At 43.5% G+C, this 23,310-nt stretch overlaps 2 protein-coding genes across 5 annotated transcripts in view; one reads left to right on the forward strand and one right to left on the reverse strand.

The window, feature by feature from the left end:
* ANKRD45 (ankyrin repeat domain 45) overlaps window positions 1–6,619 on the forward strand; it is a 40,024-nt gene extending 33,405 nt beyond the window's left edge. For 2 of the 3 annotated variants that reach the window (XM_089515999.1, XM_089515998.1), the window contains exon 6: window positions 5,330–5,674. In XM_089515999.1, coding sequence (XP_089372125.1) covers window positions 5,330–5,373 — 44 coding nt within the window. In that variant the 3' untranslated portion in view covers window positions 5,374–5,674. Of the gene's footprint in view, window positions 1–5,329; window positions 5,675–6,323 lie in introns of those variants that run through there. The other variant, XM_089515996.1, reaches the window with a different exon arrangement.
* On the reverse strand, window positions 264–22,475 carry LOC149316664 (peroxiredoxin-6). Of its 2 annotated transcripts, none has more exons than XM_089516000.1 (5): window positions 22,223–22,475; window positions 14,251–14,407; window positions 6,616–6,762; window positions 4,181–4,327; window positions 264–1,062 (listed from the first exon to the last, which is right to left on the reverse strand). In XM_089516000.1, the coding sequence occupies exons 1-5, from the start codon at window positions 22,312–22,314 to the stop codon at window positions 934–936; spliced, it is 672 nt and encodes a 223-aa protein (XP_089372126.1). In that variant the 5' UTR covers window positions 22,315–22,475; the 3' UTR covers window positions 264–933. The 2 variants fall into 2 exon arrangements, with proteins under 2 accessions (XP_089372126.1, XP_089372127.1); XM_089516001.1 differs by lacking the exon at window positions 22,223–22,475 and adding an exon at window positions 14,529–14,616.
* Window positions 22,476–23,310: the final 835 nt, after the last annotated feature.

The following is a 23,310-nucleotide window of genomic DNA, read 5'->3' on the forward strand; positions in this document are numbered from 1 at the left end:
CATGTCCGATTTACATAGGTTGCTATTAGAAACAAGACTTGGATAGTGTAGTTTTGTAGTTCAACGTGAAGAGATGCATTTTTACTCATTTACCCCCATAATCTATGTAAACATCAACAATCAGATTGTTACCATTGTGAGCTAAGGTTATCTGTGTTATTTTAAGCTGATGTAGCTACTTTTGAGAGAGGTCTTGTACACAACTACATTTTAAAATGCATGGTTGTGCATACTCAAAAACAAATAAACAGCAGACAACAGTACATATTTTAGTAAATAGTTTTATTTTTCTGAATAAGGAACTAAACAGAAAGCTGCAAATGTTTGTTAATGCTTTCTGTCCAATTTCCCTAATACAACATAAAGGAAGTCAACACAAATATTTGGTTGGTACAGTAGATGGATTTGAAATAAAGGCACATGACCTCTGGAACAAGCTTCAGCTGTGGAAACAACTTATTCATATTTATTTCATGTGAACTAGATGAACAAAACCTGGCTCATGTGAACATTACAGCTATTACAACATAATGCAGGAACCTGACCAAAGGTGTGAGATTTTACACATGCAACGTAAAAATGGTTTACCCTTTCTTACCTCTTATTAAAAAAATTCCAGTCATTTATTCAAAGTGTTTACCCATGTCGCTGAATAGAAACTTCATTAATTTAAAATAAATCAATAATTTTGTATTAGTGCAGTGCTGTAGACTCAGCTCCAAGAAAATATTCAAGATTACACATTTGAACAGAATAAGTCTACATTAGCCGAGACTATGAACCAGAACAAAGACATTATACAGAAAAGAAAATCTAAAGAAAACGAACTAGTCTGTTCATAGCAATAGTTACTCCACAGCTCCACCCAAGACAGTTAAAGGAGCCTGTCCTTGTGATCAGCTTTCTGACTTGCTTGCTCTCTCTTCATAGTTATTATTGAGGTTGAGGAGTATAACGAAGGTAATTCTTCCCTGATGGAAGTTTTTTGGTGCAAACTCCCGGAAACATCTTTTTGGCTTCTTCATCTGATAGAGATGGAATTACCATGACCTCATTCCCAGGCTTAAAAGAAAAAAGGCAGGGAATAAAAGTTAGGAAGTACGTTACTAAGATAGCTACAGGCACGATGAACTTCCAGTTCTCATCTATCTGTGCAGACTAGAAACTTCAGTTTATAAATGCATAATATAAATCAGGGATGGGCAGAGTACAACTCATAGGCTACATGTGGTCCTTAGGACAATCAGTTTGAAAAAGCCTGATGATTTTACCTGCCACAGAAAGAAGAACAGGAATGGGCCCATCATGGTCTCTCTAGGAAATGAGTTCCAAAATCTGGGAGCAGCTGCTAAGAAGGTCCTCTCTCCTGTTCCTACCAAACAAGCCTGAGGGGGTGGTGAGACAGAGAGAAGGGTCTCTCCAGATAGTCTTATAGCTCTAATGAGCTGACAGAATCATATGATTCTATGAAGAGCTATGAGACTATCAGCTCATTAGAGCTATAAGACTATCTGGAGAGGTCCTTCTCTCTGTCTTAGGCTTCTTTGGTAGGAACAGGAGAGAGGGCTTTCTTGGTAGCTGCTCCCAGATTTTGATACAGTCCTTCAAATAACTTGGAGCCAAGCCATATAGGCCTTTATAAGTCAAAACCAGCACTTAGAATTGTGCCAGGAAATGGGCTGGCAGTCAGTGGAGCTGTTGCAACAAGGGAGTTGTGTGCTTCCTGTAGCTCCAGTTAACAACCTGGCTGCACTTCTTTGGGCTAACTAAAGTTTCTGAGTGCTTTTCAAAGTCAGCTTCACGTAAAGCACATTACAGTAACCCAAACGGGTATCCTCTTGGTATCCTCTGGGGTTTGGTTCCAGGATCCCTGTGATTACCAAAATCCATGGATGTTCAAGTGCCATTAAATAGAATGGATAGTAAAATGGTGTCCCTTATATAAAATTCTTTACATATTTTTTTGAATATTTTCAAGCCATGGATGCTTGAATCCATGGATAAAGAATCTGTGGCTATGGAGGGCTGACTGTAACCAATTATGTACCACTGTGGCTAGATCCGAGTTATTTGTCTCAAGAGGTGAGCTGTCTCTCCGGGGCAATGATCAATATTAAATCAGAGGCTATGGGTAGGAAACTAAAGGACCTTGTGACACAGATGGTTGTTCATCACTTCTTCCAGTTGAAGGGCATGTCTCTGGGACAGAGAGAATACTAGAAGTGAACTAGTGATTCCACATGATGATGCCATTAGAATCATAGAGCTGGAAGGGACCACAAGGGCCATGCAGGAATACAAAATCAAAACACCCCCAACAGATGGCCATCCAGCCTCTGTTTAAAGACCTCCAAAGAAGGAGACTCCACCACACTCCAAGGGAGTGTGTTCCACTGTCGAACAGCTCTTACTGTCAGGAATGTTGAGGTGGAATCTCTTTTCCTGTAGCTTGCATCCATTAGGAAAGCTTTGCTTTTTTGCACCATAGTCTGTGATTTTTAAATTTTTATTTTTTATTAAAAAGGACTTCTGGCAAGAGATGGGTTGCACTCATAGCTACTGGTAACCAATCTTGCAAACCAGATCAGGAGGATATTGCTTAACAAAGCAATGCAGGGGAGGAAGACAATATGCCAGATGGCAGGGCAATACCAAGCAATGGGGACAACAGCTCAATGACACAGAGTAAAGTGGGGCAATAGTACAAGAAACCACCAACAATAAGCAGCTGGAGAGAATGATCTTATTTGTCTCTACGCTGATGCACAGAAGATGAGAAATAAACAAGATGAAAGGTGATCCATGATTGATGCAGTAAGGAGATTATAGACCTGAATAGGTAAAGTAGTAAAGGAATTTTGATTTTAATAGGGTTTCTGACAAGGCCCCCCATGATATTCTTGCAGACAATGATACTATTGTTGGATTTGTAACTGGCTGACAAAATGAATCCAAAGAATGGCTGTCTATTGTTCTGTTTATCCTGGAGAGGAGTAACTAGTGGGATGCCATAGGGTTCTGGGCCTGGCTTTGTTCAATATCCTTATAAATTATTTGGATTATGAAATAAAAGGCATGCTCCTCAAATTTGCAGATGGCACTCAGTAACAATGGGTAGCTAATACTCCAGATGAAAAGATCAGAAATCATACAGATCATAACAGATAGCCAAAGCTACTAAAATAAATTCAAACGGAGATAAAGATATGGTTTAGGCAGGAAGAATGAGAAACACAAAAATTGGATGAATGGCACCTTCCTTGATAGCAATATGCGTAGAAATGATTTAGGGAACTTAGAACACCACAGGCTAAATATGAGACAACAGTTTTAGGTGGTGGCTAAAAATACCAACACAATTCTAGGTAGTATCAACAGGAGTATAGTATCCAGATCAAGGAAAGTAATAGTGCCTTTCTTTCAGCTTTAGTCAGAGTTCAGTTGGAATGCTGTGTCCAGTTCTGGCACAACTTAAGAAAGACATAGACAAGCTAGAACACATCCAATGGAGGGTTCCTGAGATGTTAAATGGTTTGGGATCCAAATACTATGAGCAATGGATCAGGGAAATGGATATGTTTAGCTTGTAGATGAGAACAATGAGAGGTGTTATGATAGCTATTTTTAAATATCTGGAGGGATATCATATAGAAGATGCAGCAAGCTTGTTTTCTGCTCCTTCAGACACTAGAATACAAACCACTGGATTTAAATTAAAAGAAAAAGATTCTGTCTAAATACCATAAAGAACTTCCTGATGCTAAGAACTGCTCACCAATGAAACAGACTGTCCCAGAGGGTGATGAGCTCTCCTTTGGCGGTATTTAAACAGGTTGAATGCCCATGTCTTGGGAAAGCTTTCACTGTGTGTTTCTGCATGGCAGAGAAATGGGACTAAATGGTCCTTGTGTTTTCTTCCAACTCTATGATTCTATACAAACTTCAGGAGAAGTTGGTTAGGCTAAGTCCATAAAAGTCACAGAAGTTTTGACTTACTTTGTTGTCTTTTGAGTACTGTAATTTATCTAGCCTACATGAATTGAATCCCTTCTTTTTCCTGCAGCCAGAAGCTGCATTTACAAACTCCCACAATATTTAGGAAGGCATTACTCTATGAGAGCTTCCACTTATGTGCATGAGCAAGTTACAAAATTAAGTAAGCTTAATTATAGAGAACTACCTTCCAATCAACAGGGGTAGCAACCTTCTTAGTAGCTGTTAGCTGAAGAGAGTCAACTACTCTTAGAATCTCATCAAAGTTTCTACCAGTTGTTGCTGGATACAGGATAGAGAGTTTGAGTTTCTTGTCTGGGCCAAAAACAAATACCTATAAAACAAAGTGACAAAATAAGAATCCAAACATTGTGACACATGGACTATTCTTTAACACCAGTCTATCGTATTTATTTTTTCCTAACATTCTTTCCATTGATATAGTATGGTGCTTTCTCAAAATGCATTCAGGGCACTGCTTTCAATAGAAAGGAAAATTTTGCAGAAATGACTCCAAGTAGCCTCTGGATCACAGCTTTCAGACCATACACCTTTGCCATACATGTATACTTGTATTCCTAAACTGGGAGTGGTGGTTTTTTTCTGGCTTAATTAGTTATTCAAACAGATTTTAAATATCTGTGCAAATGACAGCTGTTTACCTCAAAGGAAACTCATCTACAGTTATTATGAAATGTTTTTTGCACACACTCATTGATTTAAGTGGGGCCTGTGCAGATGCTGTGTCAGATTATGCTTCTTGTATGGGGTACTCATGATACAAATAATGATCAAATGAGAACTGATTCTGTGACGCTGGCCTCCAAACTATTACTGTTAGTGTACAAACTTTTTTTGCTTTACACACACAAACAAGAAATGTGTGTATATATAGTATTATCACTATATATAGTGATATAGGGTCCAGTTTGCCTTGTAAGCTAAATGGAATCCAGTTGTGTTATTGTTGTTGTTGTGTGCCTTTAAGTAACTTCTGATTTATGGAGACTTGGAATTTATGGAGGTCTTGGAATTTTCTTGGCAAAATTTGTTCAGAGGTGGTGTGCCATTGCCTTCTTCTGAGCATGTGACTTGCCCAAGGTCACCCAGTGGGTTTCATGGCTGAGAGGGAACCAACACTCAAACCACTATGCCACACAATCCAATCACTACTAGAAATAGATCTCAGGATCCCCCCCTCCACCTCCCTTATAGTATAATCTGCCCTATTGTTTTTGGATTACAGGTAAAGATACTGCAGTTTATCTTTAGATTTACAGTCTATTACATCTGTAAAAGTCTAGAAAAGTTGCAGTGTTTTCTTCTTTCCTTGCAGCAAACCCACAAAGCAAGTCACGTATTTCCACAAACAGAGAATGAGAAGAGAGATAAAGCATTGTCCAAAAGCAGACCAACTTCCCATAAGAGAGTAAGTCTGAAGCCAGCTGATCAGTTAGCAGAGACACATACTATGGACTGTCAGCCTATGGATTGATTACTTAGGCTACTTCTGTGGGGAATATCAAGCAAGTTGTTTCTGATGCTGCTCCATATATAACTGGTAAAAAAGGATCAACTGTCAACATAGTATAAATAGAGGGTGGAAATGTTTTTCTGTTACAGCAGTTTGTTCTTGCATAGTTGTCTTCTGGAGACCAAATACAAAACCAAGCTATTTTCATCCTCCCTGCTCCACCTTCACCTCTCATTACCATATGCCTCATTGTCTTCCCTCCATTTTTCTCTCTGCCCATTTCCATTACCACCAGGATGACTGGCAAGAAACAACAGAAAGTGGGAAAGGCAGCAGCATCACTGGGAGTGCAGACAGTACCAGGTGACAACGCAGGATAGGGGGTGACACCTGGTCATCTCCCTGCCCCCCCCCCGCAGGCATTGTTTTGGCCCACATGGGGGCTCCACCACCCCACGCAGGAGCTGCTAGGGCTTGCTCCGACTTTTCCCTTGGCTTGGGTGGGCTCTCCCTGGGCCACGCTGGTTCTTGCTGGGTCTGGGTGGGCTCTCGCTAGGCTGTCTCTCTTGGCCCTCGCAGATGTCCTTCTGTCTTCGGACTTCGGGAAACCCCACCGGAAGTCTCCCCCCCCCCCACAATGGTTGTCACCCATTGCGGGGACAACAATGGGAAAGGGAGGATTTGGGGATGATGAGGCCGACTCAGCAACTGGAATAATAGACCACTCCATCCTGCAATACCTGCTTGCGACATACTTGCAGCACACAAGGAAATGCAGGAAGTTGGCAAACCGGGAAGAAATATCTCTTCTACTGTCAGATCAACTCAATCTCCCTTCCCCATTTCTTCTTCTCAGTTGTTTCTGAAAATCATCTGAGCAGTAAAGATGAGTACTGGGGAAGAAGGCTGAAACCTGCTCTTCTCGTGCTCTCCCACCCCACTGCCAGACTGATCTGTGTGAAACAACAGAGAACTGGAAGAAACAGACTGACAGGGGGAGGATTTGGGAAGCCTGTCAGGGCACATCTGTCCCAGAGGTAGGAGGCTCTGTACACTTGAAATGATTGGTAATGAACTCTGTGAAACAGTTGGAAGAAGAGATTCTAAGAAGGCTGGGACCTGCTGGAATATAATGTTAGAGTACTTACAACACGAGCAGTCAAAGGTATACCATCTTTGTCTCTTTCGTTTGGGTCCAGCATACCTAGCTGGACTGCAAGCTCTCGCTTTGAATCAGCAATTATTGGAAAAGGAAGGTTCTCTGTGGCCTCATCACCATTGTAGGCATTGATATCCTGCAGAATGGGAAATAATTAGAGTTTTAGTACCAACACACTAACTGCACACTCCCATGTTTCTTTTCAACAATAAAGTGTCAATATTATTAACAGATATTTCAAGCCAGAGTAAATTAAATAAACCAAAACATAATAAATTAAATCAAGCAATGACTGAATACATCTAATCTGACTTGGTTTAAGAGATCACTCTGAGAAAGACCAAGATTTGCTTTTTCTGAAAAATGCCCTCTGCAACCTATCTTAAAAGAAAGGCTTACTAACTTAACGTAATTTTATTAACCTTGTGAACCAATGGCCCTTATAAATATAATGTCCTCAATTAATACGTAAAATAGATCAAGATTTGCTTTGTCTGAAAAATTCCCCCTCCATTACAGTGGACCGTCCATATTCACTGGTGCTAGTGCCACAGGACCCCCATGCGAGTGGAAAAATTGAAAAATCCTATTTTTTAATCTGAGAGAACACCTCTCTAGGAATCTCTGGATCCTCCAGAGCAACTCTATGGTCAACATCCACCAGACGTTGACCATAGAATTGTGCTATAGGACCTACAAATGCCTGGAAAAGTGTTCTCTCTAGGAATCTCTAGGTACTCAAGTACAACCTCTGATGAAAGTTTGCTGGAGAGTCACACAGGAGAAACTAGAGATTTCTAGAGAGGACATATTAATCAAATCCACAAAGGTCAAGGTTACAAATGTGGAGGGTCAACTGTTTTTGTCAGTTTTATTACAAGTTCTGTAATGAAGATCTCTATGGTGTATGCTAACTCAACTTTAACTATTATCTTTATAGACATTAAATGCTATTCACCTTATCTGAAAAGGAGCAGGCAGCTAGATTGTCCAATTTGGACTAGGCAGATCAAGTCCTTGTAATTGCTTCTTTAGGAAGAATGCATGATTCACTATTGAATCAGAATGTAGTGGAATCTCCCTCCTTGGAGGTCTTTAAATAGAGGCTGGATGGCCATCTGTCGGGGATGCTTTGATTTGGATTTCCTGCATGGCAGGGGGTTGGACTGGATGGCCCTTTTGGTCTCTTCCAACTCTATTATTCTATGACTCTATGCTAATATTGTAAGACAGACTAGCTTCTTACCCAGAATACTAAAATACTTCATGGTCAATATAGATGTACAACACTCCATTGTCAACAACAACAAAAACAACAACAAAATGGAATACCTTCTGGTAGATTAAACTTCCAGTGATATGCTGAGGAAAGATAGGACTAATAGTCTCGTTCAGCCCAAACAGCAAAACAGACATATTTCAAACAAAAATTGCCAAAGGAGTGATTGTAGAAAGTATTTCAGAAAGCGTTTTTAATAGTATTACCATTTTAGGAGCTTTGAAAAGAATTATTTTCAGATTGTAACCAAGTAAATATTATATAATTTCATCTCCTGTAGAGCTGGACCTGCACACAAGTTGCATCTGAAAACTGAGTGTAGCTACCTACTGAATGTAACTACACTAAATCCATAAAGTATTTTATGCATTAAGAGCAGAAATTAATAGAAAAGGCAGTAGCAAAACAAAGAAGAGAGAGACAGTTGGAGCAGTGGGTATGAGAATACTAAAATTATTTCATTAACCATAGATGGTGTCTTAATATTTTAGTTTGAAGGATTGTTACCATGTATCAAATTCCCATGTCTGTTCTGAAAATAGCTGGGATTCATTTCTTTTTTCGGATATCAAACATGACTTTATATGTATTGATAGAATCTATTGCTTTTAGAATTACAGTTTTTAAATTTGTGAAGAGCTGCAGCAGCACAACTATACCAAGTCCAATTAAAGACACAAGTTAGTAAGTTTTCAAGTTCAGATTTGCTGACTACAAGCTTAATGAGGGTATTGGATTTTTTCCCCAAAAATGGCATGACGCAAATGCCTGATATCTGTTTTCTTTTAAAGTCAGTTTTCGACTTGGACAAAATATCTACTTCTTCTTCGTGGTCTCTGCGAATCATACAAATGGGTTGTACTGCGCCTGCGCAGTACCTTCGGAAACTTCTAGAATCACTGGGCAAAGTACTCTTTGCAACATATAGAAACTTTTTGGCGGTAGCTCCGCCCATCCCTTATAAAGCCCCAGGTTTCCCGCTCTTTCCCCAGTTCCTTTTTTCCGCCGCGTTTGCTGCCTTTGGGAACTTCGCTCTTCTGATTATTATTGCAATCACTGGTAACTGACCACGGACCGTTTTTTGACCACTCTTTGCTTGACCCTTGACTGTTTCTTCTCGGACTGACCCTCGTTATTGACCTCGGCTTGTCGACCTTCGAACCGTAAGCAGATCATGCCCTCGGTGCCTTTCAAAAAGTGCACCGTTTGCGGAGGAAAGATCCCCGGCCAGGACCCTCACTCGGCTTGTCTGCTTTGCTTGGGAGAGGCGCACATCCCATCATCCTGCGCCTTGTGTAAATCTCTCACTCCCCAAGCGAGAAAAAATCGTGAGACAAGGCTGAAGGCGGCCATTTATTCTAGGGTCTTCGCCGCGGGTGCCATGTCTTCTCAGGGGCCCCCCTCCTCCACTGGGTCGGCGCCCTTGCCTCCTCTTCCAGAGGCCCCGACCCAACTCATGGCCGATCCTCCAAATCCAGTCGAGATGGCTCCCCACGAGGGTCCGGACACCGACGCCCCTTTGGCGGACGTTTCCCGGCCATCCAAGAAACCTAAGCGCCCAAAGAGCTCTAAGGAGGACCGTGCTTCCAACAAGGACTCGAGCGCCCAGAAGGGGTCTGCCTCGAGATCCTCGGGCCCGAAGGCCCCATCCTCGAAGAGTCCCATAGTCTCTTAGAGGACTTGGGACTGGTGGTCAATCCCGACAAGTCGCAGCTGCTCCCCACCAAGCAGATAAGATTCATCGGATCCATCCTAGACTCCGACAGTTGCATGGCCTTCCTTCCCCTCGACCGGTTTGCCGCGCTCCGCGTGGCTGTCCGAAGGTGCATGGGCCGGAGACGAGTCATCGCCAGAGACGTCCAGGTGGCCCTCGGACACATGGCGTCCACAACCTTCGTTACACCATGGGCAAGGCTTTGATCCCGAATCCTTCAGTTTTGGTTCCTGTCAGTTTTCAATCCAGAGACCGACCTGCCATCCCGTTTTCTCTCCATTCCGAGGCCGGTTGTCCGTTCTCTCCATTGGTGGCTCGACTCCCGGAACGCTTGCGCAGGCATGCCGTTCTCCCAGCCCCAGCCGGAGATAACACTAACCACAGACGCGTCAGACGAAGGATGGGGAGCCCACGCGCTAGGTCTCTGGGCGAAGGGCCGTTGGTCGCCCGACGAGAGGGACCTCCACATCAATGCCCTGGAACTGATAGCCGTAGAAAAGGCCTTAAGGGCGTTCGAATCCTCCCTCTCCCACAAGGTTGTGCAGCTCCGGACGGACAACACCACAGTGATGTTCTACCTGAACAAGCAGGGAGGCACCAGGTCGCGCACCCTCCTCGACATCACGCTCCGGGTGTGGGACTGGTGCATCGACCGGGATATCCTCCTTCAAGCGGTTCACTTGCCAGGGGCTCAAAACGACCTTGCGGACCTTCTCAGCAGATCCCCATCGTCGTGCCACGAGTGGAGGCTCCACCCAGACACGGTGAACGACCTCTTCCGTCGATGGGGAACCCCTCAGATAGATCTGTTCGCGACTGTCCACAACACACATTGTCCCCAGTTCTGCTCCCGGACGCGAGACGAGAACTCCCTCGGAGATGCGTTCGGATTCGAGTGGTCGGGGATGCTGTTGTACGCCTTCCCCCCGTTCCCTTTGATCACCAGGACAGTATCCAAGATGACATTGGAGGCTGCCAACGCCATTCTAATCACTCCATGGTGGCCAGGACAACCCTGGTTCCCGAGCCTGCTTCACCTCTCCCGAGACACCTTTCTCCGGCTCGAACGCAGGCCGGATCTCCTCACAGTTCAAGGGGGTCGCGTCCACCATCCCGACATCGACACCCTTCCCCTGGTAGCATGGAGGATCCGTCCCTAGCACGCTTACCAGACCCGGTGCGCAGAGTCATCCTAGCTGCCCAGAAGCCGGCCACCCGTAAATCTTATTCCCAAAAGTGGACCAAATTTCTTAAGTTTCTGGCGGACAGGCATCTTTCCCCTGCCCAGGTCTCCACGCCAGTGGTGTTGGACTTTTTGATGTCCCTGGTCGACGCAGGCCTCTGCCTCACTTCAATCAAGTGCTACCTGTCGGCCATTTGTTCCTTCTTCCAATTTCGGGGTAAGCCTTCGTTTTTCAAAGATCCTCTGATTAAGGGTTTTCTCAAGGGTTATAATAATTTAAACCCTCAAGTGTCCTTACCTCCCCCTGCTTGGAGTCTAGAGGGGGTGTTGAGAGCCTTGCAGTCCAGGCCTTTTGAGCCCATGGCCACAACAGACATTAGGCTCCTGACCTGGAAGACTGTTTTTTTAGTGGCAATTACCTCCGCTCGTCGGGCTGGAGAACTTTGTGCACTGAGAAGGGACCAGCCTTTCCTCAAGTTTCATTTAGATAAAGTAGTCCTTAGGACGGACATTACGTTCCTGCCCAAGGTTGTGTCATTGTTCCACATGTGTCAGGACATTGTTCTTCCTACCTTGGCCCCGAACCCGACTACGGATGCGGAAAGGGCCCTCCACACCCTAGATGTCCGAAGGGCTCTGGCTTTTTATTTGGACAGAACTAGAGACTCGAGCCGGTCCGAGAGACTGTTTCAGTGCTACTCGGGACCGAAAAAGGGATTACCGGTTTCGGCTCAGAGACTCTCCAAGTGGGTGTCTAGTACCATCTATTTGGCATATGAACTCTTGGGGAAGCCGTTGCCGGCTAGGGTTCGCTCCCACACCACAAGGGCGGTAGCCTCATCCTCTGCCTTCTTGTCAGGGATTTCTTTAGATGACATTTGCAAGGCTGCAGTGTGGTCACAGCCCCTGACATTTATCAAGCATTACAGGTTGGACACCAGGGCCAAAAGGGATGCAGCCTTTGGCAGGGCTATCCTGGTGTCTGGATTACACTGATTCAGGTCTCCTTTGTGCATATTTAGCTACCTGGTTTACCCTTCTCCCCTTAGGGGTGGAAGCCCTTTGTTTATGCATTTTACTCAGGGTACAACAAACGGGTCTTTGACTCAGTGTGTTTTTGAATTCTGTTTATTGTGACAAATAAACAATTGTTGGTTAATTATGGTGTCAGGACACTCCCTCCGCCGTTAACCTTAGCTTGCTAGTCTCAACCCATTTGTATGATTCGCAGAGACCACGAAGAAGAAGGACAGGTTGCTTACCTGTAACAGTATTTCTTCGAGTGGTCATCTGCGAATACATACAAATCCCGCCCATCCTCCCCTCGGTGTCCTGCTCTGAATTGGCTCACTCTTGTCGCCTACTTGGCGGAAAAATGGCGGAACTGGGGAAAGAGCGGGAAACCTGGGGCTTTATAAGGGATGGGCGGAGCTACCGCCAAAAAGTTTCTATATGTTGCAAAGAGTACTTTGCCCAGTGATTCTAGAAGTTTCCGAAGGTACTGCGCAGGCGCAGTACAACCCATTTGTATGTATTCGCAGATGACCACTCGAAGAAATACTGTTACAGGTAAGCAACCTGTCCGTATTTTAGCTTTTAAAATAACAATAAAAATAACTGCTAGAACTATTTATGCAATTAGAATTACTACTGTGCAGGCTTCAAGAAAGAATTAAAGTAGTTCAATACACTAACAAAAGATATTGTCAGTTTTCATCATCTTATTTTCCATTAGCTTTATATGCAGTTCATGTTCTAGGGTTCAGAAAAAATCAAGAAGAGTCTTGGAAGTAGGCCATCTCTGCCTAACAGAAGTTTCCCTCTCTCCAGCCTTCACACACTAGCTCAGCTGTACAGCAAAATAATTTAGAATATGAATCAATTGCTCCCCACCTGATTCCTGTGCAAATAAAAGAAGCTAAACAAACTGTGGAACCCGATAGTCTAGTCATAAACTATTGTTTTGGGGGCCCAGGTGCATAGAAAAGTGATTCAACATATTTTTAAATTACTTGATAAATAAGCTGTGTTCAAATCATGCTTTCTTCTCCACCATATACAGTCCTCCCTCCGTTCTTGCAGTTTTGGAAACCATATCCGTTGCTTATGCACGAGGGACAAACGGAGGGGGAAATAATGGGGCTTGAATATACAGTCATCCCTCCATATTTGCGAATTTGGTATTTGCAGATTTGATTATTCACAGATTTCATTAATATGTTCTCTTTAGGACTGTCTAGGTCCTCCAGTGCAACTCTATGGTCAACTTTAAAAGTTGCACTGAAAGACCATTTGTAGCTACTCCAGTGCCATTCTATGGTCAGTGTATGTTGGACATTGACCACAGAGTTGCACTGGAGGACCTAGAGATTCCTAGAGAGATGTCCTCTCAGGTAAAAACAGTGTTTTTGTTATTTGCAGTTTTTCCATATTCACAGGGGTCTTGTTCCCCTAACCCTAGCGAATATGGAGGGACAACTGTAAGCGAAAACAGAGGGTCAACTGTACTTTTATTAAACTAGTTCTTCAAATGCCGAGATACTTCCCTCCCTTGTATTCTTAAAGAAACTGATTGGCTTGAAAGCTTTAAAGGGGCATATTAAACAGCTGGGCAAGTATAACTTCTTTTACATCCATGTGTATTTGTGCCATTTAATTATTTTACCCATCACAGATTGGGGAGCAGCCTTCTAACAAAAAGGATAGTTAATTTCTCACATTAAAATCAACTTACAATGAGCTGGCTGTATTCTTAATGACCTTCAAAATCCAAAACAACTAAGTATGTTCAAAACAATTTATAAGCAAAAATTGAATTAAATCCACCACAAGCAAAAAAGTAGATGTAGCCTGTATGAAGTAGAAAGTAAAATAACTAGTCAAGATGAGAGTATCCAGCTTCACACTTCTCAGTTTCTCCATCCAAGCAAAACAAAATACATTCCCATTTGGGTCAAAAAATGAAGAAGTTTTGGGACATGCAGCTTTCACTCTCTCCTTGTAGTCACATGAGAGTAGAAGCACAGAAATCTCAGGCTCATCTCTGTTATGCTGGAGTGGATTAGAGCTGGGGTGGGCAACTGTGGTACTTTGGAGGGCTACATGGACTACCAAAAATGTGACCAAAAGAAAAAAAAATTGGAAGTGGTCAGAAGTCCATTTTCAAATTTGAAAAACAAGGTTTTAAACATTACACAGGGATACCATATAACTTATTTAAAAGATGAATATCCACACTTGGAGCCTCCATATACTTCAGTTCACTCTCTTGGAAGGAGGGCTAGAGAGAGTCAAAGTGGGAAGTATGAACTGACTGAAGCCTGCAAAAACAGCCTTAAGGCTCCTTCCAAGAGAGTGAACTGCCTACCCGGTTTAGAGATACACAATTTTGGTTTGGAAGTCCTATACCACTTCAGTTCACTAGTGCCACCATTTCATACTGCAATACCTTGCTCCAAGAGAGATGGTCTTTGACATCATCAATAGAGAGGGCAATCATTTTAATGTTCCGCTTAGCAAACTCTGGTGCCAATTTTGCTGCTCGCCCAAGTTCTGTTGTGCACACCGGTGTAAAATCTCGTGGATGAGAGAAGAGGATGCCCCATCTGAAAGAAAAATAGCCACATGGCAATGTCTTGATGAGCGGGTAACACTGAAATTCAGCAATATACAGGTTATTCAAGATGTTTTAACTTGTAAGACTAAACAACTAAAATTTACTCTTACATTAGTTCACATGTAGGCAAACCGCAGCTCTCCAAATGTTTTGAACAAGAAATCCCATGATCCCTGACCATTAGTTATACTGGTTAGTAATATTCAAAGGCCACAGATTAGCCAAATTAGAAAAAAATGCCTATTAGTATTCTGTTTCTTTTTAACAGAGCCATCAATTTCCACTCAATCATATCTTCTGAAGCACTGTTGCTTGCTTTCAAATCAAGTCTGGTTTGACACTAAATCGAACTTACTGGCCTGTTACAGACTGCCAAAATAAAGCTGCTTCGGGTCTCTTTGGAGGTATGCTATTTAAATGATGCATGGGTCCTAAGAGTCCAGAGGTCGCGCCAAAGCCACACTCCATTCCTAAGCACTGGAGTGCAGCTTTGGTGCAGCTGTGTGGTTTTCTAAACAAGATTTGTTCAAAAGGGTTTTGTCATTGCCCTCCTCTGAGCTGGTTGCCAAATAGATTAATCTCTTGATCACCACTCCCATTGCTGCTTCGCTGACTGCTAATACTGACTCCACCTCTTAAAACTGGTCTCCCTGCATTTCTAGGTCATATATAAAATAAAGCATTTCACAGTGTACATTTCCCCCAATAATCCTGAGCACAATGCCAGCTTCTGTTTGGCAGTGGAACATGAATCAGCAATGATTAATTCCAAATTGAATACTGAAGCCAACATCAATGCTGGCAAGGGCCAACATAATCATTTAACAGAGCTAATCATTTTTATTTTTATTTTGCAATACAGGCACATGTTAAGTGTAAAAAGATATCATTAAATACCAAAATTGGAATCACCCTATTTATAATTTCTATGTATGGATGTGAAAGCTGGGCAGTAAAGAAAGCTGAAAGGAAAAAAAAAAATTCAGCTCACCTACAATGTGCTGAAGGAGAATTCTACAGCTACTGTCCAGATAAAAAGGTCCGAGAAGAAATCAAGTCTGAACTCTCACCAGAAGCCAAAATGACTAAACAAGTGGTTCTCAAACCCTTTATCCTTGTGACTTACATGCAGATGTTGTGCCCCCCAATGTTGTATAGGAATAAAAATATTTTGTTTATTATTTTTGTTTACTCATTCATATTTATATTTTAACATTTCAAATTAGAATAGTTTTATTTAAATAAATGCAATACCTTACCGAACATGTGTAAATTTTATACATACTACTTCACACTGCAGAAATAAAGCAGTTAGACACCACTTTATACTACAGGATGCTAGAATTTGTAGTTTGATGAGGCACCAAACTCTCTGACAGACCAGGATGAATACCTTGCCAAACAACAAATCCCAGGATTCTGTAGGATAGAGTCATAGCAGCTGAAGTGGTATCAAACTGCACAATTTCTGCAGTATGGCGGGTCTCACAGGCAGAGGCATGCTCTTTCATTCTCATTTTCCACTCACACATAAACATTCATTCTCTTTTGTATGTCAAGTGTACACAAGTGCATATGCAAATAAAAAGATGAGTGTGATTGTGTAAGAGAGAGACAGAATTTGCCTGTGAGACTGTGTGTGAATGAACATATTTGAGGGAGAATCAGAAAAAGAGTGTTACCAAGTGTGTGACAGAGAATTAATATGTGAGAGAAAGTCACACTGAGGGAGGTACCTAAGGTGTGTGAGAGAATAAATACATGTGTGACTGTGAAAGAGTGTCACAGTGTGTATGCGTGAAAGAGAATTATTTGAGAATGTATGTGAAAGACCATGCCTTGAGAGAGTGTAAGAAATAACTTGCTCAGAAGGTGTGTGTGTGTGTGTGTGTGTGTGTGAGAGAGAGAGAGAGAGAGAGAGGCTTGTGTGTGTCACAAACAAAGAGATCAAGAAATCCTCTGTAGCCCCTTTTGAGATTCAAAGAAATTCAAACAAATGGGTCACAGAATGTGTGAATGAACCCCTGCAAGAGTGAGTGTGCATGAGAGAAAGAGTGCGAGAAATAGTGTGATTGAGCGTGAGAGAGAATGCGTGTGCATGTGAGAGTGATTGGGCCCCCTCCCAGAGAAACAGAAGATGATTCTGCAGGGGCCCCAAATCTTCCACCATCCCCACCACCTCCAACAATTGCTCTCTTTGTTCATTCCTCCTCTCTTTGAACCCCTTACTGGACCAGAGGAGCAGCCACTTTGTTTCACACTCCTGCCATGTGGCTGGCTAAGAGGAGGGCAGTGGTGGCAACATGGAGCAGTGGCAAACCCAGGCATGTACCCTGCTCCAAGGGCTGGCAGGAAGTGATGTGCTTGCACCGCTCCTCCTCCTCGGCTAGTCCGACTGTTTGCTTGCCACCAGAGGTGCTTCCCTTCTGCCTCTGAAGGGGCCCAGCCAGAGCCAGGTGAGAGCAGCAGCCCCAACCAAGAGGCCCCACTGCTGGCTGTCCTTCAGATGCATTGGAAGGAGGACTGGACTGAGTGGGCACATTGGTCAAGGATGCAACACCGTCTCACCCTGAGAACTGGGGCAGTAATGGGACACATGGTGGAAGAAATGGCAGCGGCTTGGGTTGGGCCCTGCCAAATATTGTGCAAGCTTCCCTACTTTCCCCCTCTTTAGGCAGAGGTGGCTGCTCCAAGTACATTCCTCACCTCTCCCCTCCAGCACAGAAAAATATTGGGAGGACAAGGGGAAACCATGGCCCCCAAGTCTCACACTCCCCTTGAGCAATTTTTGCCTGGGGTCTCACCCCACAAGACTAAATAGTCTAAATATGAATATACAGTATATGAATGGGCTAAACTGAGACTATTGTACTTGGACACATAATAATAATACATTTTGAGATGACATGACTCACTGGAAAAGATGACAATGCTCAGCAAAATAGAAGGCAATTTGTGTTGTTTTTTTAAATTTAAGGAAAATTAAATATGGATGGATTGACCCCATCATGGAAGCCATGGCCCTGAGCCAGCAAGACCTGAGCAGGGCTTTTGATGACTGGAGCTCATGGAGATCTCTCATCCATAGGGCTGCTCTAAGTCAAAGGTGACTTCATGACAAATTAGATCACCACAAGCAGAAATCAAAATAAATCAAATTAAAGCCTAAATCTAATCTAATCTAAATCCTAAACAAGAGTTGGTTCACAGAATCAATTGTGTTTATGTGAGTGTTTATCAGTCAGCAATTGATTCATTGGGTCTAATCTAACTGGGGTGCTGTACAGACCGGCGCTTTGTGCCAGCCTGCACGTGTACATACTAGGGTTGCCTTGGGGCGTCCTTTCCAGACACCCCGCAACCCTAGTACGTTGTAATGACAGTGCCCTTTCTAGATGGGCACCGCCATTACAATGTCACGACTGCGCCACCTCCAAATGGGGTGGCGCGGATGTGACGTCTTTGTGCTGCTGAAGGGCACCTGTGGCGCCCTTTCAGCAGCGCTGGAAGGAGCTCCGAAGCGGAGCTCCTTCCTTGGTTTGTGTCGCTGGCGTAACCTTTACACGGTTGCACCAGCCACACAAAGGAGAAAGGGCCTAGTGCCAAAGGGGCGGTCTGTACACCGCCTGGGACTGCCAAATTAGTAAGCAGATCTATGAACAATGAGATACTGATATGTATGATACCTGGTCCTCCTCCAAGAGCCAGACAATGTGATGCAAACAACATGACAGACAGACATGTTTATGACACATGTAAAATTGGAAAACAGGTTTTCACAAGATGTTTTAAAGTAGTCCTTGAATTTTTATGGACTCTGGTCAAGATAGCCCATTGTTAAAACTTTTATTGTGCACAGAGGGAAAAAACTTCCAAGAGATCTGATAATTTCTTTCATACATAAAGATCTCACAGATTAAGTGCTGAGAGACCGCTTTAAGAAAAGGTTTATAATAAATGAGAATGAAATAATTATGTTTAAAGAAATTACTGAAAAAATGCTGAAAAAATGTAGAGTGGAGGTGCTCAGGAAAAAAGATAAAACCTTTTGCTGGATAGTCACCAAGTGTTTCATAACTACTTATGCAGATAAAAAATATACGATAAATCCTATCAAGAGAGTAAGATATCTGTTCAAAATGTTGAAAGAACCTGCAAACATTATACCTTCTACATTATACATTATACTACATTATATCTTCCACTGGGCTGACCTGATCCCTGGATATAGGGAAGGGTATAATAATAGAGGAAATTATGTTTGCATCCACACTGGAGAAATAATATGTTTCAACACCACTTTAACTGCCCATGGCTCCATACTATGGCATTCTGGGAATTGAAGTTTGTGGTGGCTCCAGTGTGGATGCAGCCTACATCTGCCAAGCACTTCTACAACACTACAAATGCTTTGGAAAGGACAGTATATGTACACTCCTGCACTGGAAAAAGACTACAGTGGACCCTTGTTATACGCTGGGGGTTGGTTCCAAGATCCCCCATGTATAACAAAATCCGTGAATGCTCAAGTCCCATTAAATATAATGACATAACAAAATGGTGTCCCTTATAAAAATGGAAAATCAAGGTTTGATATTTGAAATTTATACTTTTTTTGAACATTTTCAAACCGTGTATGCTTGAATCCATGTATAAAAAATCCGTGTGTAAGAAGGGCCGACTGTATTATGTTCTTGCTGCAGGGCTGGCTCATCCATATAGGCAAATTAGGCAGCCACCTAGGATGGCAAAATTTAGGGGCGGGTGTGGCGGCTTTTTTGTGTATAATTAAACAATATTAAGGTGAAAAGCAATGTAAAAGCAAGCTACCTTATGATGGTTTCTTTGTACAGTGGCCAAAACATAAATGTGCGCCCCCCCTGTGTCCGCGGTACGGTTTTTAATTGGCTTTTTGACTAATTTTCAATACTATGACGAGAGATTGGAACCTAAGTTTTATGTTATGTTTAGCTTTAACAAATGAAACAGCAGAAATCAAGGGGTGAAAATAATTATGAGGGGTGAGAGGGGGTGCCAAAATATTTCTCGCCTAGGGTGGCCAAATACCTAGAGCCGGTCCTGTTAAAAGCTTTCAAATTACATTAGAAAATGTCTGGGCATTCTTCCCCAAACAAATATAGTGGGTCTTAACATGCATTTTGCAACACTGCAGATGTTTCAGAATTGCAGCAGTGAAACCAACAGCCTACATTTTGAAATCTTTATAAACCTTCATTTCCCAACATTGTTTATCACACAGAAGCAAAGTGCCCAAATCCTGTGCAGAAATGGGATTTAAAATCCAGAAAAAAACCAGCAAAAGCAGGTTGTTTTTCAGGCACATCAGGGTTAATGAGCATTAATGTGGCATTAACCTGGACAGAAAGTTGACAAAATGTGCCGCTTTTTACTTTCAGGATTTTCCAAAAGTAAGCAGCTGTGCATTTTGTCAACTTTCTGTCCAGGTTAATGTCGTGTTAATGCTCATTAACCCTGATGTGCCTGAAAAACAACCTGCTTTTGCAGGTTTTTTCCACTTTCTGCCCTGTTTATTGTCAGACACTGTCTCAAAATCAGTCCACTTTTGTAAGTTTTCCCCAGTTTAAATTCCCTTTCTGCACAGGATAAACTTCATAGTCAGGTAACACTGGTTGTTCTGCAGTCTTGGCCTAGGCTTGCCCATTGTAAAAGTCAAACATTTCTATTCATTTAATTTATATCTCACTTTTCTTCCAGGACAGGAATCAAGATGACTAAAACATAGCCTGTTACAGACTGCCAAAATAAAGCTGCTTTGGGTCTCTTTGGAGGTATGCTGTTTAAATGATGCATGCGTCCTAAGAATCCGGAAGCTGAACCAAAGCTGCACTCTGGTGCTTAGGAATGGAGTGTGGCTTTGGCGCGACCTTCGGACTCTTAGGACCCATGCATCATTTAAACAGCATACCTCCAAAGAGACTGGAAGCAGCTTTATTTTGGCAGTCTGTAACAGGCCATAGTATAACTGTGCCAAGCAACGCCAATTGCTTTTTGCTCTCTTGAGTCAGATGTCAGATGCCTTAGAAATATATTTTATGCTTAACCATGTGATTGTAGTATCATTTCTTAACTGTGAGCAAATATTTACTAAGTCATTGAGCACTGCAATTTTAGATGAAAAAGCCAGACAACAAATGAGGAAATGTTTGTACTTCTACCTCTTTTCAAATCAGCCACACTATTGCAAAAAGCCGCGACTCTTTCATGTAATATGGGCAAGCTGTATTTTAAAGACTCTTACTTGGCTTATAAAACAAGAGCTTTAAGATTCCATTGCATCATGTTTATTTAATCATTTGACATGGAAAAAGTGGACTTACAGCTTTTACCTCTCTTGCAAATTACTCAAGAGTTTTGAATCACAAAAAAGAACACAACAGAACCCCACATAATGAATTCACTTAAATTAGAAACTTCTAGGGATCCAGCAGTGGTTTGAGTGTTGGATTATGACTCTGGAGACCAGGGTTTGATTCCCAGCTCAGCCACGAAACCCACTTTGTGACTTTGGGCAAGTCACATTCTCTCAGCCTCAGGGGTTGGCAGTGGCAAACTTCCTTCTGAATAAATCTTGCCATGATGGGGTTGCCTAGCGGTTGCCATAAGTCGGAAATGACTTGAAGGCACACAAACAACCACAACAAAGCCTGGAAGACTAGGGAGAAGCAGGAAATAAATAAATATATTGTTGTTGTTGTTGTTCCAATATGAGATCCATTTACACAGTCAGCCCTCCCTATCCATGGATTCTTTATTCATGCAGTCAATCATTCCTGGTTAGATTTTTTTTAAACAAATATAAATTCCAGTCAGCAAACCTTTGATTTTTCTCATTTTATATAAGCGACATCCTTTTGACATATTTAATAGGACTAGAGCATCCATGGATTTTCTATGGGGGTCCTGGAACCAAATGCCAGTAGATACCAAGGGGCACCAATATCCCGTCCTTAGTAAATTTCCCTGTTTTGACAGATCTTGCAGCAATTGAGCCGGGACTTCAAGTCAGATTCAAAGCATAGCTGGGTTGCTCTAAAACTAATAACCATATTTTCCAAAGTGGTAAGGATTCAAGATACAGCTGTGTTAAGGGCCTGAAAACAGACAGGCCAAAATAAAGCTGCTTGGGGTCTCTTTGGAGGTATGCTGTTTAAATGATGCATGCAGCCTAAGAATCCGGAAGCTGCACCAAAGCTGCACTCTGGTGCTTAGGAATGGAGTGTGGCTTTGGTGCGGCCTCCGGACTCTTAGGACCCATGCATCATTTAAATAGCATACCTCCAAAGAGACCCAAAGCAGCTTTATTTTGGCAGTCTGTAACAGGCCTAAGTTACGCTCCAGTCCTAAGGCTTTGGCGCGGCTTCTAGGCTCTTAGGATGCCTGTATCATTTAAACAGCATGCCTCCAAAGAGACCCAAAGCAGCTTTATTTCAGCCTGTCTGTTCAGGCCCTTTAGTCTGTAAAATCAGTATGTACAGAAATACTGTAGTACTTTGGAGATTCACTAAGGTGCAAAACACACTGCAGAGACACTCCAGTTTGAGACCACCTTAACTGCCCTGGCTCAATGCTAGCAAACTCTGGGGGCTGTAGTTTTTGTGAGGCGTTGAACCTTCTGTGTCAAGAGAGCTCTGGTGCCACAATGAACTACGCTTCCCAGAATTCCATAGCAAACAGCCAAGATGCATTTAAAGCGGTGCCAAACCGGGTTATCTCTCCAGTGCGGACGCAGCCAAGAGGGCCCCTCTCTCCCTCTCTCACTCACGAGTCTCCCAGGAAATCATGGAAGCGGATGGGTCCCTGCGTAGTCTCCGCCTGGAAGTTGGGGGCCTCGTCTCCCAAGAGAAGGCCCGGCATGGCGGAGGAGGAGGAGGAGGGCGAAGAGAGAGCCTGGCGCAGGAGAAGAAGAGGCGGCCAAGAGGAAGCCAAACCGAGGAGGAATGGAGTCCAGACTCAGGGAGGGGAGGAAGAAGGGGCGAGGCTTCGGAGGCGCCTTCCCTCCCTCGGAGGGCAAGGAAAGGGCGGCCCTGAGGGGGCTGGAGCGAGGAGGGAGGGCCGCTCTGCTGCTGCAGGCCAGGCCTCTCCCAGTCCCAGCCAGCTCGGGCATTCCGTTACATTTCAGCCCCACTGGGTGGCCTTGGCCAAGGAGGAACACTCTCTCGGCCTCAGCATGGCCTTGGCCAAGGCACACTCTCTCAGCCTCGGAGCATGGCCTTGGCCAAGGCACACTCTCTCAGCCTCGGAGCATGGCCTTGGCCAAGGCACACTCTCTCAGCCTCAGCATGGCCTTGGCCAAGGCACACTCTCTCAGCCTCGGAGCATGGCCTTGGCCAAGGCACACTCTCTCAGCCTCGGAGCATGGCCTTGGCCAAGGCACACTCTCTCAGCCTCAGCATGGCCTTGGCCAAGGCACACTCTGTCAGCCTCAGCATGGCCTTGGCCAAGGCACACTCTCTCAGCCTCGGAGCATGGCCCTGGCCTTGGACAAGGTACACTCTCTCAGCCTCGGAGCATGGCCTTGGCCAAGGCACACTCTCTCAGCCTCGGAGCATGGCCCTGGCCTTGGACAAGGCACACTCTCTCAGCCTCAGAGCATGGCCATGGCAATGGCAATGGCAATGGCAAACCCCTCTGGAGAAGCTTGTCAAGAACACCGCCATGAGGCAGCGATGGCTCGGAGGCACTCAGGAAGTGTGCACCTGCAAGCGCCTCTTTAGGCTGCGAGGGAAGCTGAGTGCTATAGACACACAAACACACACTCTCAGCTTACCTTCCAGCCTAAAAAGGCACCCTATATATATATGTGTGTGTGTGTGTGTATATATATATGTATGTGTGTGTGTGTATATATAT

This window comes from Sceloporus occidentalis, unplaced genomic scaffold (assembly GCF_023333645.1).
Source record: "Sceloporus occidentalis isolate IW3139 unplaced genomic scaffold, rSceOcc1.0.p SCAF_3, whole genome shotgun sequence".
Classification (NCBI taxonomy): domain Eukaryota; kingdom Metazoa; phylum Chordata; class Lepidosauria; order Squamata; family Phrynosomatidae; genus Sceloporus; species Sceloporus occidentalis.